The sequence below is a fragment of the Tauraco erythrolophus genome, chromosome 1, assembly GCF_009769465.1.
Source record: "Tauraco erythrolophus isolate bTauEry1 chromosome 1, bTauEry1.pri, whole genome shotgun sequence".
NCBI classification, from domain to species: domain Eukaryota; kingdom Metazoa; phylum Chordata; class Aves; order Musophagiformes; family Musophagidae; genus Tauraco; species Tauraco erythrolophus.
In genome coordinates, this window is record NC_141465.1 from 116,493,724 (window position 1) to 116,511,923 (window position 18,200).

General features: G+C 39.3%; 1 protein-coding gene across 5 annotated transcripts in view; it reads left to right on the forward strand.

The window, feature by feature from the left end:
* The window catches only part of ZDHHC20 (zDHHC palmitoyltransferase 20), a 45,652-nt gene that overhangs the window by 12,630 nt on the left and 14,822 nt on the right, over positions 1 to 18,200 (forward strand). For 3 of the 5 annotated variants that reach the window (XM_086621495.1, XM_086621486.1, XM_086621469.1), the window contains exons 2-6: positions 6,339 to 6,365; positions 11,125 to 11,219; positions 14,814 to 14,934; positions 16,324 to 16,393; positions 17,631 to 17,663. In XM_086621495.1, coding sequence (XP_086477621.1) covers positions 6,339 to 6,365; positions 11,125 to 11,219; positions 14,814 to 14,934; positions 16,324 to 16,393; positions 17,631 to 17,663 — 346 coding nt within the window. Of the gene's footprint in view, positions 1 to 6,338; positions 6,366 to 9,963; positions 9,997 to 11,124; positions 11,220 to 14,813; positions 14,935 to 16,323; positions 16,394 to 17,630; positions 17,664 to 18,200 lie in introns of those variants that run through there. The other 2 variants (XM_086621502.1, XM_086621477.1) reach the window with 2 other exon arrangements.

Genomic DNA, 18,200 nt, shown 5'->3' on the forward strand with positions numbered 1-18,200 from the left:
GTTTCTTTTCCCTCCCATGACTGACTGTGCGTAACCCAGGACAGCATTCCCCCTTTGTCACTGCAGTTCCCTGCTGTTTGTGGTCACTGAGACTTGCCTTCGTTGGTAGCTCAGACCTGAGCTGAAGCGTCTGAGAAGGCAAGTGCCCGCTTCTGCTGTCTGTCTGCTGGAGGGGAGTGGGAAGATGGTTGATAGAGGTAACTTCATACACCCTTGTGCAAGAGTTGTCCACTGCAGGTCATGCCTCTGAGACAAGTGTTGTGTTAGACCTGGTGATGGTGCATCCGTGTGGCAGACCAGCCCCCGGGCAGTGCTACCTTAATTTCTGAATGACCTGGCAGTGCATTGAGGGGAAACCTGTGTCCTGTTCCTGGAGTAAAAAAGTGCATCAATCTAGCACCATATGAAGATAAAACAGTTCTAGGTTTGTATGGCTCAAATTTCTGCAGAGGGTGTTCGTTCCAGCTGGTGGCAAGTCACGTGTGCAGTTCCTGGGCCCCCGTAGCCTTTTGGCAGGGACCTGGCAGCATCTTCCTGCGTTGGCTTTTGGCTACATTATGCTGTCAACGCAGTCATCTTGAGTCATTTGTCTAAAAACAACTCCCTGCTGCCTAGTGAGGAAAGCACCTAGTGGGTGCCTGCCAGTCAGGAAATAAGAAATAGCTCAGTGTGGAAAGGTCACAGAATTACGACTTTGAGAGAACAGTGGAGCAGTGCTGAGGTCTTCATGCTCTGGTGCTGCCCCATTACAGAAGTCAGATGAGTATTTGCTCAAGGAAATTCACTCATTGTCCCACTTGTGTCAGTAAGTAATGTTTCTACCATCTTCTTGTGAGTGATTAAGGTCTGCATTTGCAAATGCAAATTACATTACCATAAATCTAAGTTTTGCTTTCAATTAAATGCCATTCTCTGAACAAATTAAAAACTTGGGATAATGTCAGTGGTGCTTGCCTTTGCAGATAGGGTAATGCCTTTGGGGAGTTTCTGTTGAGTTTAAGTACTGGTAACTTCTGGAAACATATATACGTGTGTGTGTGCGTATGCATGCATATATATATATATATATTAACCCTTTTCCTTAAAAACTGAGAAATGTTAAGGCTGTATGCCTGGTGAAGGGATGGAATTGCATGTTTTATCACTCTTTCTTCCCACCCATGAGTAATGTCAGCCAAAATTTGAATGTTACTCTTTTGATTCGTGGAAAAGGCTGTAATATCCGAAGTATGACTCCTGCTAGGAGCCATTGTGGGAGGGGATGGGGTGAAATAAACATAGCACATCAGTAACAAGATCAGTTCTTTTCCTTTTCTATACTTCTACATGAGTTGTTGAATTTCTTGCTCTGCAAGGAGCATATCTGACTTTGATTGGAATATGTCTTTTAGGAGAGATGTGGTGTGTGGGTTTTGTAGAGTGGTGAGTTTTTTTTCTTCCAAGGTCAAAGGCAAGGTCTTGGCAGATCATTCCACCTCTGCCTCAGAATAAAGAGATTTTCATTTTTTTTTCCTATTATGCAGTGATTTGGAAGGTGCTTGAATACTTCATAGCAATCCTGTAAATAAGCCTGAAACTGAAAGCAAGCCAGCTCCTTAAACATTCTTATTCTTCCAAGATTTCTGGGAGGTTTCCTTGAAACAGCTTTAAAAATTCTCCAAAGCTTTCTGAAACTTGCACCACTGTCAGTTCATATTCCAAGAAGAATGCTTCCGACAAATGACATTTTTCCCCCCAGTCTCATTTGTTATACAACTAATGATGTCTCTATGTCTGCAGGATTGTTTCCTGTGATAATCTGTAGGCTTCCGTGTCTCATTCCTGTGACATAGGTGAGATGAAAGATAACAGACAACAATGTAAGGAAGAGTATCTAGAAAGAGGTGCAATGGACAAGTAGGGTCACGAAGGAAAAAGTTTCTTTGCTGCCAGGGGTGATGCTAGATGTCTAAATCAAAACTAAGAGAACTTTTTTCCTCTGCTGAGGTCAAACCTGGAATTTCTGCTTGTCCTCTAAGCTGACTAAGTTAAAAAGTACATTTGAATCTAGCCTAATAAAAGGCTATCTCATATATTTTCGAGGTAGTAGTCTGTAGAAAGTGAAACCACATACTTAGTTTTGTGTGCTTCATATTGCAGTGGCCCCAGAGCGTTGGGAGGTCCCACGTGTAAGCTGCTCAGCGGTTCAGGACCAGCTAGCAGAGAGTATCAGCCCTGTATGTCCCTGGACAAGATGCAGCAGCGTGAAGTTCAGTGTAGGCCAGTTTACCTGTCTTCACAGGCAGGCTTTGCTAAGCCCCTTCCTTAGCCGGGTTGGTTTTGGGAACCCTGGAGGTGGCCAAGGTAAAGCTCTGTGCTGCAGTCAGGCAGACGGGGCTCATTCACGTCATTGGACTTGCTTGGTGCTGTAATGCTGAGACATTGAATCCTTTGCAGTTATGAGGCCGTTGTGGAAACTGTGCGCGTGAGCATGTGAGTGCCTGCTTCTGAGCTCTTTGCAATGAAGTGAACTGCAGCTTTCACTGTCTAGTCTTGTTTTTTTATCCTTCCCTAGCAATATCTGGCTAGAACTTTGTAAGTCTGATTGAGAAACCAGAAACTTAATATTGAGAAGCCCATCCTAAGAATATTTTTGCTCTTATTTTTTCTTTTGTGGTTGAGCAATAGACTGATGTCGTGGTTTAGGCCGCTTCAGCAACTAAACTCCTCACAACAGCTTGCTTACCCTCCCCCACCCTAGGGATGAGGAAGGGAAATAAAGGAGAAAAAGAAAAGAGACCCGTGGGTTGAGATAAGAACAATTTACTACTATTGCTACCTATATATATACAGATATATAAAATGATAAATATATACGATCAAGTGATGTACGGTGTAATTGCTCACCACCCCTTGACCGTGGCCCGTCTCGTCCCGAATCCCAAAACAGATGAGTCCCGATACCGCAATCCTGGACAAGCGAGAGGCCTGAGAAGAGAGAGAGAGCAAGACAGAGCACTCCGAGAGTCCGAAAGTGAGAGTCCCGAAAGAGCAAAGGCCCTTCTTTCCAGCTGACCCTCATTTTTATACTGGGCATGATGCTGCGTGATATGGAATACTAATTGGCCAGTTTGGTCTCAATCCTAAGTCTAAGTACAAATCGTAAGGAGAGTTGTGGACCACCTGTCCTGGCTATGCTCCCCCCCTATCCTGTTGTGCTCCTGCACACTGGCAAAAACATGGGAAGCTGAAAAGTCCCTGAGACCTCAGTGCCAACTGTAAACATCAGTGTGCTGTCAGCGTTCTCAGAGCAAGTCTCAGACTAAAACCAAAACACGGAGCTCTTCTAGCTGCTAAAAAGAAGAGCTAACTCTGTCCCAGCTGAAACCAGGACAGCTGATATGGGGATATATTTTAAAATCCTCAAGAGAACAATGCTTACATTTCTGAAATATGTACAGGTTTGTGTTGACTGCAGAGCTGAAGACACTAACTTGTGCGATACATCCAAACATGTAAATCATATGCAGTGCTTATTTCCCCCACCCCACCCCTTAAACAAGAAACTGTGTTTTAGAAATGTTTAAAGTGAAAATGCTGTTAATTTAGCGGAACCTGATGGCAATGTCTAAGTAGTTAGAAACAGCAGAGGAGAAAAGCAAGAGAGCTATGCTTGCAACTGAAACTACAGGCCAGGAATGGTAGGACACAATGATAATGTCTCGTTCTGTGTTTGTTTTTCCTGAACCAGAGTTCAAAAGCTATAATTGATTTCTTGATGGTATAAAGCTGCTTGTTACATTGCCAGCCTAGCAAATACTTAAAGGTCTGGTTTATGTAAAGATTAAATATTAACTTACTTAAAGGAAGGCTTTGCTTTGTAGTATGAAGATCCTGTAAAACTGTTGATTTGCCATTTGCTGAGTGAATTTGAACAAGTAGTAGGATTGTTGTTCATTTAATCTATCTGGTAATGGGAATAACAATGGTGAAAGGAATAGAAACAAACACTTGCATGAACTTCTGAGGCAGAAGAAAACTGATCATCTTTTATTTCATTCAAGGAAGATAATATAGGATGAAAATCACAGGTATTTCAGTGTTGGCTTTTACCTCAAACTGCAGGAGTTTGCCAAACTACAGTTGTTCTGCACAGTCTAATAACTGCATTCTGACCTAAGGGACCTAGGTATGAAAGCAAAAATTATCTTCCTGGTGCTATGAAGCTTTAATTAATTTTTATGAAGTTTATTTAGGGAACTTTTTGATGAAGTCTCACAGGTGATATAATCTTAAGCTTTTTTTGTCTGCATATAAAAGACTGTTCATTATTTTGAGTCTTCAAACATCAAATTTGGCTCACAATGTTGTTTTGTACTGAGAGCAGAAATGAGGCTACAGATTATGAAGTGCTTTAACCAGAATTACGTAAAAAAAATTTCCTGTAGTTTTATAGATAACGATGTTCTCTCATCCCGTTAGAGGATAATTAAGAATTTTTTAATTTCTTATCTAGGGAAATATGTTTGTCCAGCTGTGTGCAAAGGTGTTTACTTAAGATATATGAGGAGCCAAATACAAAGCTTAATCAAAATTACTTTTAATTTTTTTTTTTAAGTTGAGCAAACAACCCTACTCAGCAAGCTTGTTTTACTTTTCACTGTTTTAATGATTTCATCTTCTGCTTGTTTTGTTGAAAAAGTTTTAACTGGAGAACTAACACATTAGTAACATTTCAAGCAAAAACACTCCTGGGATTTGCTTTAAAAGAAACGCGGCTTCTATAGCGTGCCCTTAAGTAGTACTGAGACTGTATCATGATACAACTGGACCTGTTCTTATATTTACATGCATACTTTGCAGGTAATTGGGTGCTTCGGGTCTGTTTTTCTGTGTGCATTGTGTCCCTGTTTCCGACAGAAACACGGGAGGAGGATGTGCAAGTATGCGTAACTAATGTGAAATTAAGCTATTCTTTAGGCTTGACCTCCTTTAGGTTGAAGACAACCTTGTTCTCTTCTGAATGGTAATTTCTTCCTTCTTTAGGTGGAAGGAACCAGAACCTTTTTCATTAAATTTGTAGAGGCTTCCATGGACAGAGTGGATAGTTTAAGGAAGGGGGAGGGGGAGAAAGAAAAAGAAAAAAAAAAAAAAACAAACCCACAAAAAACACCCTACATATCTGAACAAAAAGGAGTCATCTATACATTGAGATATCACCTCATTATGCCTCTTGTGGACTATAAAAAGAGGCATGGTTGCATAATATAGTTGCAGGCCCCTTTACTATAGATATCTGCAGTTAAGTGAGATATATGCCACGTCTGTGACAAAAGCAACCCTTCAGAAGGAACTCTGCAATGCATACTGAAGCCAGGCAGATTTAAGACTCTGGCGTGCATCAGGAAAAAGCTCCTTTGAACTGGCACAGAGTGACGATGGTAGAAACGTCAGAGCTGAGAGAGAGGATACAATGTGGAGTGAGGTCAACTGCAGTAGACGAGGTGTGCTCTGTTAACCTTTTTGCTCATGCTGATGACCAGAAGCTTAAATTTGCTGTATAAGAAAAAGAGTCAGGTAAATATCCTTTCCTCATAGAATTTCAGGAATTCAGTGTCTAAAGAAGAGATCCAGCAAGGGGAGTGATACGAACAAAGCGACCCATTAAGTACAGCAGCTCTCTGTTCAGCATCTTACCTGAACTGATGAATGAAGCGTGAAGGTTTTGGAGAAGCCTGAAGGCAGGAGGATGTACTAGTCAGGCAGTGTACAAGGTAGATTTGAACAATAGAATTTGCTGGTGGGATAAAAGGAAATGAGGATATAGGAGAGAAGGAAGTGGAGAGGTTTAACTATGTCTGAAGAATTCAGGTCAGGGGAAAAAAGTCAAAAATAGCATGTGACAGGAAGAGAGAAGTGGTAGGAAAAAAAAGAAAGGGGAGTAGCTTGCATATAACAGTTTCACAGGGACTTCTATAAGAACAACTTTTATTCCATTTTCTGCTTTCCAATGGTACATTGTTGGCCTAGTTGTTGACATGCCTCAGGAAACTGCTAGGTGCAGATCTGATGAGAAACATGCATAAATTATTATCTAATTAATGTCTGTGAAAAGGAGCGTGCTCACTTGGTTAGCGCAGGGAGCTGGATCTCTTCAGCTCTTCCACTGACTCACCCAGGCTGAAAGGCTGGCACTAGGAACAGTAACTCCTCTTTTATCCCAGAGGAGGGTAGGGAGGCTCTGCTGACACCTGAAGTACTTTTTGGAACAAGTCAGCTATGTTGTATACCTCACTTCTAGCCAAACTTTTGATTCAATATGAATTTACTTACCATGTATCTTTTTTTTTCTCTTCCAGTTACTATTTCTTCAACTGCAGAAAAAGGTAAATTTTTTTTTTTTTTGAAGATGTGAATAGTTTTGTTGCACACAAGTCTTAAGGGACATAGATTTTAAATGTACTTCTTTATGTGTTAGCTCTGTGTAGTGAGTAGAATAGTGCTAAGAAACAAGGTAAATATTGTGAGGTTGAGTCTGTTTAGCTTCTAGTACCACAAGCTTGGAATGACAAGAAGACTGTGAGTAACGCAACTATAAGTTAGGTTTGCAAATATTTTTAAATGGGTACCTTCTAAGAACAGAAAAGAAGAGAGGAGCAACTGCAGCAGATCCAAAATTCCACTTTCTGTTTATTCCTGAAGAGACTCTATGACCTGAAAGACTTTTGGAAGAGGAAGAATTGTTGTTCTACTGCTTGCTGTTTTCCAAACAGCTTACCAAATTCTTCGGAACTCTGTTCTTTAGGACTGGTTAGAACTGTGCAAAACACAGCCATTTCAAAAGTGGCTGCAGATAATAATTTCCAATTTCCAGGTGAAGTGGCTAAGGCCTTGTTTTGACAAACGTTACTTAAGTCTCTGTATTGGCTTTGGCAAGTGTACGCCACAGTGGGTAGTACTTATAGGGATACAAACTGACCAAAAAAGTCCCAGCATTCTTGCTCTGCCACTTCTTTTAATTGAGAACAAAAAGTAGTATAAAGGATGATTCCAGAAGTTCAAAATACAAAGGTTTTCAATAAAACTGTTTTTTTTCCCCCTGTAGAAATACAAATGATTGATGGGATATCTGTTTGGGAGTTATTTCAGCTTACTGGGGGACATTAATGGTAGATTAAGCATAGATTTACATTTTGACTATCCACAGAGAGCTGTCTTCCGAGTGTGAGACCGCAAGTAAGAGGCTCTCATCTCTTAAATATTTTTGCAAAAGAGCATAGAATTCGGAGCTAATCTAGCAGTTTTCTTCCTGGTAGGAAACATCCAGGAGAACACTGTGAAAGGAAGGAAGGAACCTTCATAGAATCTATCTTCTTTCATCTTCTAATGAAGAAGTGAAAGAGTGGGAAAACATTCAAAACAAACTATAGGCCGTTCAAGATGAGACCTTTGTCTTACCCCAGATTTTTACATCACTTTGCACAGCTGGGCTTCACCTAGAAGTCACAAAATTCTGCAGATTGCTGCTGTGCTTTACTGTTGACCTGTATAAGAATCAGTTTCACTTTCTAGTTTCTTCCAGAAAGGCAAGATCCATGTCTTAGTTAAGGAAGCCTGGCAGAGCAGTGGTGTTGGTGTTGCATAGTCAGATCTCTGGCTTTAATACAAATGTGGTACCTGCCTGACTGAAGCAGGTGCTCTTAAATCTACCAGAGAAGAAAAATGCTTGACTAATTAATGATACTGACAGTACTGTTGGAATCTGACTATGAGGCTTTTAATAGCTGTCACCTGCATGCTTTTTGCACCTTCAGTTCTAAAGCATGTCACAGGCATCCTGCATGCATTAATTTCTTTACCATGGAGATTGATCTTCAAATGAGATGCGAAGTCTTTTTTTTTCATTTGAAATGAAAGCTATCATAAGTTTTGTAAAGATCTTGTAAGATAACTCACAATAGCCAGGAAATAATGTCAGAAGAGTCAAAAGGCCAAAGTACCAGTAACATTGCTATGAAAATCAATAAAGTGCATCTTAGCAAATATATTTTGCTCCATATTTCGGTGTACTGTGTTCAAATCCTTTTACTCCAGGACTTAATTACAACTTTTGATTAAATTAGTGGCAATTTCTTCACCTCGTTAAGGCAAATTGTTTCTTTAATTTCATATTCTTGTGTAGATTTATATCCATTAGGATAGGGGAATAAAGTCAACTCTGAATCTCTCTTAACAATGTAATAAACTTCTGTTATATATTATTACATCTCTGTAATCTGACTCTGTCTTGAAAGTAGTATTAAGAATGATTCAGAAAAGGATGTTAAGGACAGGTCTTAGGAGGGCTATTTTAGGAGCATATTTTAGGAGGATTCTAAGAGCATGTCTTAAGACATTGTCCTCCTAAAGGCATAAATTATGATTTAATATGCATTGGTGCTTTTAAAGAGAAGTGTCTCCACTTGGTCACAGCATGGCACCAAGAATCCTTGATTCCCTTATGACATTATGACAGGCATTCCTTATGACTCTAAGTCTGGCTAAACTGGCAGATATTGGGTTGTGAGGTTTTCAACATATTTTCCATCTAACTTGTAATTAGAAGAAAGTGAGCTGAATAGGAATGAGGTTGGTTTATATTTGTGTGGGAAACTAATGCAAGAGAGTTGGGGCTGTTCAGCCTGGAGAAGAGAAGGCTCTGGGGTGATCTTATAGCAGCCTTCCAGTACTTAAAGGGGGCCTACAGGAAAGCTGGAGAGAAACTTTTTACAAGGAGTATATGGTGATAAGACAAGGGGCAATGGCTTTAAACTGAAAGAGGGCAGATTTAGATTAGATCTAAGGAAGAAATTCTTCACTCTGAGGGTGGTGAGGCACTGGAACAGGTTCCCCAGAGAAGCTGTGGATGCCCCATCCCTGGAAGTGTTCAAGGCCAGGTTGGATGGGGCTTTGAGCAACCTGGTGTATTGGAGGGTGTCCCTGCCCATGGCAGGGAGGTTGGGACTAGATGATCTTTGAGGTCCCTTCCAACCCAAACCATTCTGTCATTCTATGCTTCAGGGATTAGTCCGCAGAGGAGATACTGCTACCCAAAACAGTGGGTAAATGGACTGCCAATAACTAAAGCCTTCAAAAATGGTATCTTCCCTGCCTCTCATTTCTTGGGGAGCACTGACAGGACGGATACCTGTTATCACAGTACAAATGGCAGCACAGGAGGGGGAAAAGAAGCAAGAATTTACTCAGTGCGGGGCCAGTGTGGACTGCCAGTTGCAGGCTCTTTCTCTAGACTGGGTGGTGCCTGTCACTGGTGCAGCTGTGAAAGTCTTGCTCTTCCTTGAGTTGGCCCTTGGCTTTTAATGATGGTGACAGATTGCAAGATCTCAGTTATTGCAAGAGCACTTTAAGAGCTGCCTCTCTCTAGTAAATACTGCTAGCAGTGGCGTAGATCCTTACCCTTGCTGCAGCCGGCCTTGGTGCCTGTTACTCTGTGTGGTGTTGGGGCATTTACAGCCTGTGACAAGACTTTGATGTTCTGCTATTTGGAGTATTGTGTGTGCACTAAAAATAATCCTTCAAAAGAATCTGAATTCTGGGTGTGATTTTTATGGACAGAATAGAACTGTTTACTGCGTAAGTTTTGCCGTGCCCTGCCCTCCCGTGTCTCGTTTTCTCTTTCCTTCTATTCCACTCCTCTCACTCTTTTCTCTTCTGAAGCTCTGATCTGTGCAGCTGATTCCACTCTAATTTTGAGTCCTTTTCTCCTCTTTTCCAAACCATTTTCTCATGCTTTAATTGCTTAACCACATTATGTTGGAATGTATATGGTATGTTTTTATTAAAAGACAATTTCTAATTATGCAGTGCCTGGTATAGGGATACACAAGTTCTTTCCTATCAGGATGACAATTTTAGGATGGCTTTAGAAAAAAGGTTTTGTTTCTTCCCTTTTCAGTCAGCTCCACAGCTGAAAATTTGCCAAATCTGACTGTAAGGTTGGAGGAGTCAGAAGCAAAGGTAAAAAGCGTAATTCTGTGAAGAAAGCTCAAATACAGTTTGTTTGGGTTTTTTACTGCAACAAGCAATGAGTATCCTGAAAGATGATAAATTAAGACCATGTCTTCTGTGACTGTGCACAAGCATTTTCTGAGCTGTTGGAAGTTTCCAAAGTTTTGATCCTGTTCTGCCATCCATGAAGTATGTCATATGGCTTCGTAAAGGACTCCCTTTATGTGCACGGGAAAGTAGGTCAGGTTTCCTTCTTCCTGCAACTGAAGATAATATAAGTGAAGATAATGTAAATATTTAGTATGATGACTTTTTTAAGGCTTACTACTCTGGCACAACTGATCTGTTTCCTCTTGACAAGTGGTAAAAGAAACTGTTAGAGGAAACAAGATTGGAAGAAGCTTACCGGATCATAAGGTCTGGGTTTCTAGTCTTTAAGGCAACCGTATCACACAGACCCATTCATAAAGTGATTGAGCTCTCTACTAAAGCCATCTACGTTTTGTTGCCACTGCTGTAATAGCAGGACTTTTCTGGATTATATTCCTCTGACAATTTGAAAGAAGATACTTGGACAATTTTTAACTTGCAGACAGCTCTCATCCCGGCATGCAGTCCTCTCCAAACCCCCGGTTTGGAGTTTTTACTGTCATTGATGACCAGTGCCTTCTACAATGGCATAATGCTGTGCTGTTTCTGTTAGAAGTAGAAATTAAATTGAATCCTATAGGTCAATTATCAAATACTTTACTATCATCTAGAATGGAATTGTAGCATTTTCTTTATCCAAAAAGGATAATCACTTACATGCCACAGGTGAAGACGTGTTCAGTTCTGGTTTTGTTGGGGGTTTTTTTGGTCGGTTTGGGTTTTTTCCCTTCGAAGTCTGTTTTGGAATCATAAGTAAAAGCATATTATTTCCTTGAGGAACAGCAACCATCACATTTGATGATTTTTAATTTTGTTAAAGTGACCACTCCTAGAGTGCTAAGTCTACTTAGGGAAAAGGGTTTAATATACCTTAATTTTATCAGGTGATTCATAGTGTGGTAGTTTCGCGCTCATCAAAGATCAGGGATTTTATTTCTTGTTCTTTTCAGCTATATTCACTGAACTCTTATTTGTATTTTATTGCAGTTGTCTACCTGGTGGTTTTTCATCTGTCGTTTGTCATGTTTGTTTGGTCCTATTGGAAGACAATTTTCACATCTCCTGCATCCCCCTCTAATGAGGTAAATATAACATTAGAAAAATACCAATGCCTTTTTTATAAATAGCTGATCTGTTTTCAGTGATGAAACTTGTTTGCAGTACTGCATGATTCACCTTTCCCTTCTCTTTATCTAAAATAGAACAGCGTGACAGTGTATCATAAATGAAAATTATAAAATTACTCTTAAAATACTGGATGCGTTGTGTAATGATGTTTCCTTATATGAAATGTGTGTTTAATTCATCACAAGTTTGACAGTCATGTACAGTGCTTTGCTGTGAAGTAGCTTGCATGAAACCTGGAATTTTTAACATGGACAAATACAGTGTCATCATTTTTGTATTTCCATTTTAGGCAGTTTTGGCCTTTGTTTGACTAAGATAAAGTAGTAATGCAATGTATACTCATAACCTGGAGGACTGAACCGCTTACTACTAAGTCAAGGGTTAAGAGTTAGTGACAATTGAGAATCAGATGCATAAAGGAGCTTTACATATGGCAAAAGAATGCATGATGACTGTAAGAAGTTTTGTTTTGAAAAAGAACAGTATTAATTGCAATAAGCCTGAGACGGATTTACAAGGATTACCTTGTTTTCTATTTTGTCAAAGGGGGGTGTGTGTGTAAGGATTAAATACTGGCACCAAATTTAAAATACTTCCCTTCCTTGTCTTTTTAAAGCTTTTAAATTGGCTAAACTGTTTGAGGTTTTGGTTGCTCTATGGGGGTTGAATTTTTATGCTGTTTTTGGCAAGACTGACTTTCAGTGCTAATGTCAACCCTAAACATTTTTGAAAAGAGTTAAAACTATGCTTCGAAGGAAAAGCAGACACTGCTCTGCTTTTTTGGCTTAGAGTTCTGTATCATAGAAAGCTACAGAATATAAATTGAAAAAAGCTAAAGGCTATTCTGCTGTTTAGCTAAGCAAAAAGAGTAGTACTGAATTATTAAACCTAAAAATTCAACGGGACTTGTTTTCAGGGTAGTTTGTTTTGGCTTTATCTGGACGGTTCCACAGAAAAATGATGAAGTTAACCAGGTTAGCTAATTGAAGTGTGGTTGGAACCATGTTAATCAGGTTTTGTAAAGCTATATGAGCTAGAGCTGCTCATAAAGCTAATGCCTAGTAACTTTTACTGTCTACATGGATTCTTCAATAATGAAAAACTTCTTCTGACAGTACTTATCCTGTGGTTACAGTAATGTTGTAGCAAGCTTTTCATATTCGGTGAGTGAAGGGGACAGTTTGGGCATATGACATGTAATGAATATTTCCTACATGAAACGTGGGGGTAGATCAGATTTAACACAATTTTCTTCTACAGCTAGCTTTAAAAAGAAAAAGAAAAAAAAAACACACACCCACAACAACAAACAACACACACCAAAAAAAAACCACCAAAAACCAACCAACCAAAAAAAAAATCACCATTTTTTTTCTCTCTGGGCAAATCCCTTCTGTTCGTGTACCAGTGAGTAATTTATGCTGGTTTTACTTAAAACCTGACTTCAGAATCTCCCCATTGTATGAGAGTGCGAATGTATATATTTTTAGTTATTCAAATTAGCCATTCTTGCAAAACAAATAGCATCCTGTGATCTTACTATTGAACTAAAAAAATATTTTGCAGCTGCTGTTGTCTTAGTGTAATCCCTGTACGTTTGTCATGAGAAAGAACAATCAACGTTACACAAGATCCAGAAAGAGGAAGGAAACAAAGGGACTCTTTCTGTTTTCAATAAGAACTGCTGGAACCTCATTGGAAATTCTCTTAGCTATGTGGTAACAGACAACTTTTGATGCCTTTGAACATATCCTGCTATTGTCCAGAGAGACTGTGGTCTCATGACTGTATTAATTTCTGAAACTAGAACAGAAATCTAGCTTTTCGGAAAACCAAAATCTTACTCAGAGTTTTTTGAGCAATATTATGATGTTACTTGGACAAATTAAAAAAGTTTAAAATCTTGTGATTTAGTTCCTTGTCTGTGCATTAATGGTTTGCCATAGAAATGTCATCTAGAAGTAGTATTTCATGTTTAATGCAACCTCTGCTTGATTGCAGGTCATGGAGACAGGCATTTGGTCACCTAGCAGACTCACAAGGGTGACAGGGAGGAAGGCATATTGCAGCTCAGTTTGGTGCTTCATATCTGTCTTAAACTTTTGATGTGAGCATCTCCAGTTTTCATATTTGAGTAAATATCTAGCTTAGGGACAGATATTAAAAGATTAGGTCAAACTCTTGTCGATGACTGAAATGCTAAAATTTAATTTCACTCTTTGCATAGTTTGATCCTTGTTTCTGATTATTTAAAAGGGGAGTATGTTTCATGTTTCACCCTTGAATGGTGGGTAGGCTCAATAACTGGCATGATACTGTATGTAACAGGAGACTTAACTAGGTTCTGAGACATGAGGCAACTTATTTGCATTAATTATTGAGTTAAAAAATAACGCGGAGAAATTGCAGCAATGTCGTCTTGCTTCCTCCTTTCTGTAAGTGGAGTCTTCATTGTTGCTTGCCAACTGACACTAATCCAAAAGAGGAAAAAGTACAGGCTGAGAGGAAAGTCCATGTGAAATAATCATATATGTTCTTGGTAGGAAAATATGGTCATATTAAACCACACTAAGCCAGTTTTTGTTCCAGTTGCACACACAGCATTTTCCACTCACTACCATGAATACTTTATGTGTGCTCATAAAAAGGGCTCTTGTAGTCCATGCGGGAAGCTCAGAGTTTAAAAATGCTTCAGAACAGAAAAATACCAAAGGAAATAGTGAGTTCAGCCCCAACTCTGCAGGGGCTTGTCAGCACACTGGGTTTTGTGGGGCTTAATGGTAAATCTGATAATTTCAGTGGATATCAAATGAGGTGTCTCACGAGTGGGTGAGAGCTCTCCAGGTTCTTCTGGTAAAGCTTTACGTTTCAGTGAGGCTTCAACAGGAATGGTCCTCATGCTTTACTCAGAATTGTAACTCTCTCTGAAACTGTACAGGCTTTGCTGAAATCACTTTCAATACAGCTCATGGATTTTGAGAGCTCATGGATTTTGAGACTAGTTCTGACTACTCCCAAGTAAAAATTCCAGTTAAACTCTTAACTTCTGTGTTGAAGCCATGAGGGCTCCCTCCCTTCCTTTCCCACTCTTCTATCTTGTACCCCTTTATAAGTCCAAGAAAGGAAGTGGGATAAGAGAACTTTAGTGCCCTGTAGCAACCAAGGACTGTTGCACCTTCCTCTTGTTCACAGATGGCTTAATTTATGCATATCAGGAGTTAAAGGAAAGGTTGCATCATCTTAAAACTCTCCTGAGTCTCTGGCTACCTTTGTGTTGAAGGGAAAATGCCATAGATAATGGAATAGAGATAAAGATTACTTTCTTCAAAACATGCTCGGGGCTGTCATGGAGTTTTGAGGATTTCCTGTAATTCCTGTAGCATTCTTTTTTCTTTATGTGGGGTTTTTGGGGCTGGTGGGTGGTAGTTGTCCGAAGACATAGGGTTAAGATACATAGCATCTTTTCCTTGGAGCTCGACACAAGTATTATTATTACACAAGTAATAATTAATCTCTTTCCTTCATTCTATTTTCTCCCTCTCTCCTAGTTCTGCTTGTCAAAAGCTGATAAAGAACAATATGAAAAAGAAGAGAGACCAGAATCCCAGCAGGAGATTTTGAGAAGAGCTGCTAAAGACTTGCCTATCTATACGACAACAGCATCGAGAGGTGAGATAGAAAGATAAATCTGTGCTTCTGAAGCTGCTAGTTTAATTCAGTGAAATTCATTTGATGTCACTGAATGTACAATCTATTAAGCGCATATTGCAAAGGCCATGACCCTGTTTTCTGATTTGTTTGGGCTGTTTTCTCTCCCTGCAAGAGAAACTGGAGTCCTTTGTTTGGGGATCTCAACATGTAGCCAGTATTTGGAATTAAAAAAAAACACAAACAAAAACCAAACAAATCCTCTTCTAGCAAGCAGATAGATGACAACATTTATTTCTAATTGTGGCTATAAAAATAAACACAGCAGAGAATACAGTCAATACAGCTAGAAACAGAGAAAATTCAACTTTTTTATACTCAATTTTATATAATCATTCATATTGCCCTTTAAACTTCTTTTTCTGAGCTGTCTCAGTTCAGCAGGAGCAGAAACGTCATACTTAAGGGTAGAATTTAAGAACAAAAACGTGTTGTTTCGTTCCCATCTGTAATTCAGTACAAAGCTAGTTATGGGCTATTTCTGTATTTGCCTTTAAAATATGTATAGGCATTTTTATTCCAACTTCTATATGAATGATCTGTGAAACTGCTGTCTTATACATATGTATATTCTTCAAAAAATCTAGCTTTTATACATATATATGTTTCTCTTTCTTGAAACTAGCAATGCTGTAGAGTTTTCCAAAAACATAAACTACTCAGAATAACTGTTACCAAAGTTTACTGTGACTTTCCAAACAAAGTCTAAGGACACCTGGCTTTTTTTAATACAAGCTTCCCTTTAAGGGAATACCAGTCTTAAGTTCCTGGAGTGGTCTGGGAAGCTCTTGCCAGCTCTTAGCAGTTCTGCTTAGCTGTAGGTGTTGGCTTTCCTCCTCCTTTCAAACTGCCTGGGCTGGTGTCTTATTTCCATTGAGAAGAGCCTGAAGGCTTGTTTAAAAATATCCAGGAAAGATGAGGAAGAGCTCATTTGCTCAACAGTCTGCTAGTTCCTGTTTGCTGAAGAGGATAAAGAAAGCTAATGCAGAAAGTTGGCTTGCTGAAAGAGTGTAGTTTTACATTGGGATGCCTGAGTACCCTATCCAGAGGTGAAAGAAAGCAAGCGATAGGGGATCAGTGCCAGAGGATGAAGGATGGGAAGACTGGGGAGCCAAAGAGTAAATGGAAATGGACTCAGTACAGTAGTAATAGATGAAAATGTTTCATATGTTACATTTCTGAAAAAAATCAAAAGTACATATCATATGAGAGTGGGTGTATCAAAGTCTGTGAGAATAGGTGTGGCAGGGGAAGGCAAGACGCTCTTCAAGATTCAGTTCATGTTAAGGGGGAAAACCTTTGTAAAATTGAATGAGTTCTAATGACTTGACCCTTGCCACTTGAATGCAGCAATCAGATACTGTGATCGATGCCAGCTAATCAAACCTGACCGCTGCCACCACTGTTCTGCATGTGACATGTAAGTTACCGAATCTGAAATGATGGATTTTCTCTCTCCTGTGATCATGACTTCAGTGTGTTCATGTCTTCAGTTTATCAGCCCTTGCTCAGACCCTCAGTACTTGCATTTTGTGAAAGTGAAGTTCCTCCTGTTGGTGCAATATTATTATTGCAGCCCCATTATCCAAAGTGGCAGAACTTTTTAGGAAACCTGCTTGTAGCTTTGTAAAACAGTGCTTATATTTAAAAAAATCAAAAATTAAAAAATCAGCTATTGAAAGCAAGGAAAGGCAGGTCTAAGATACAAGCATCAGCAAATGCTTATTATAGAACTCTTTTATTGTATCTTGCTTCTGCAGCCTTGAAATAGATGTGTGCTAATAATGCTAAAAATCTTTATCTCAAAGATTGACAGTGGAATTACATGCCTTAACCATTTCAAAGACATCACTGCTATTTCCTAACCTCATTCTGAGTCATCAGAGGAGTCTATAAGGGCACTGACAACTGAGGCTATGAGTGAGACTTCAGTAGGCTGAGCTTGAGGAGATCTAGTGAGACTGAAGAAGCTAATACACATCTTTTGGCTAAAGTAAAATTTCTTAGAGAATGCAGTGAATGTCTGTGTGTCTGAATGTCTAGTATCTGTCCTTATACTAAATCTGGATGAAAATACCATGTGGACTATTTAAATTACCCACTGCGCTGCTCTGTTCCTCAATTAGCTTGAAAAAACAAACAAGCAAGCAGGAAACAAAAAAAGGTAGCAAAAGTAGCTCTAAGGTAAACTTAGTTGAAGTGAATGCCAGGCAAATAATATACCTTATCCACACAACTCTGAAGGGTCCTTTTGGATTTGTTTTCTCTCAGTGTGCACATAAAACTAGTGTGGCTTAATGAACTATTACATAGTGTTGCTCAGTAATGCTCCCCATGTTAATTTAAGAGACTCTCTTCATAACTCTTCTGAATCTTATTTGGTCCTTTTGAGTGAAAGGATGGCTGCTGTAATGCAGAGAATTGGCATGATTGAAAAGGATTTCAAAAAGATACAGTGGGGCAAAATACTTAAAAACAAACAAACAAACAAACAAACAAAACCAACCCCAACAACCAAAAAAACCCAACCAAAAAAAAATCACCACCACCAAAAAAAAAAAAAAACAAATAAAACAATCCCTGAATCTGTAGAAGCTAAAAGTCTTAGAAAGAAAATGTAATTTTTGCTTTAACTTACTGGAAATTATCTCTTTCAGATGTGTACTAAAAATGGACCACCACTGTCCGTGGTAAGTTTATAAAAACAAAAAAAAAAGATTAGTATAACAATGATGAATGAGATCCTACATGATGCTGCTTCAAAAATGCAACTTTGAGGTAAAATTGGATTTTCACAGAACTTCTTTAGGCTTTGATATTTAAAAATAAATCTTGTTCCTTATGTTCTGCAACATAGAGTTGTAGACCCAGTGACCCAAATCATGCAGTTTCTCCTTGTACAGAGAAACCCTGGTGTTAACAAGGCCTACGAGAAATGGCATTTCTTTCTTTTGCTTAGTTTGGTGTTGTTACCAGCAGAGGAGATATCCACTACGCTGTGAAAATCAGGTCTCGATTCTAGATAAGACCCACTCGGACAGTTACTCTTCTGCAGTTTGTGTTCACCGGTAGCCAGTAAAACACTATCTGCTATCACCGTACATGTACTGCTCTCAGTTGTTGACTTGAAGGTGGTTTTGTAACCCAAGCAACATCCACTGGAGGTGATGGAGAGGCTCGTATTATCTTCCACGATGACTGCAGTTAGTTCAGAGTGTGTGAGACGC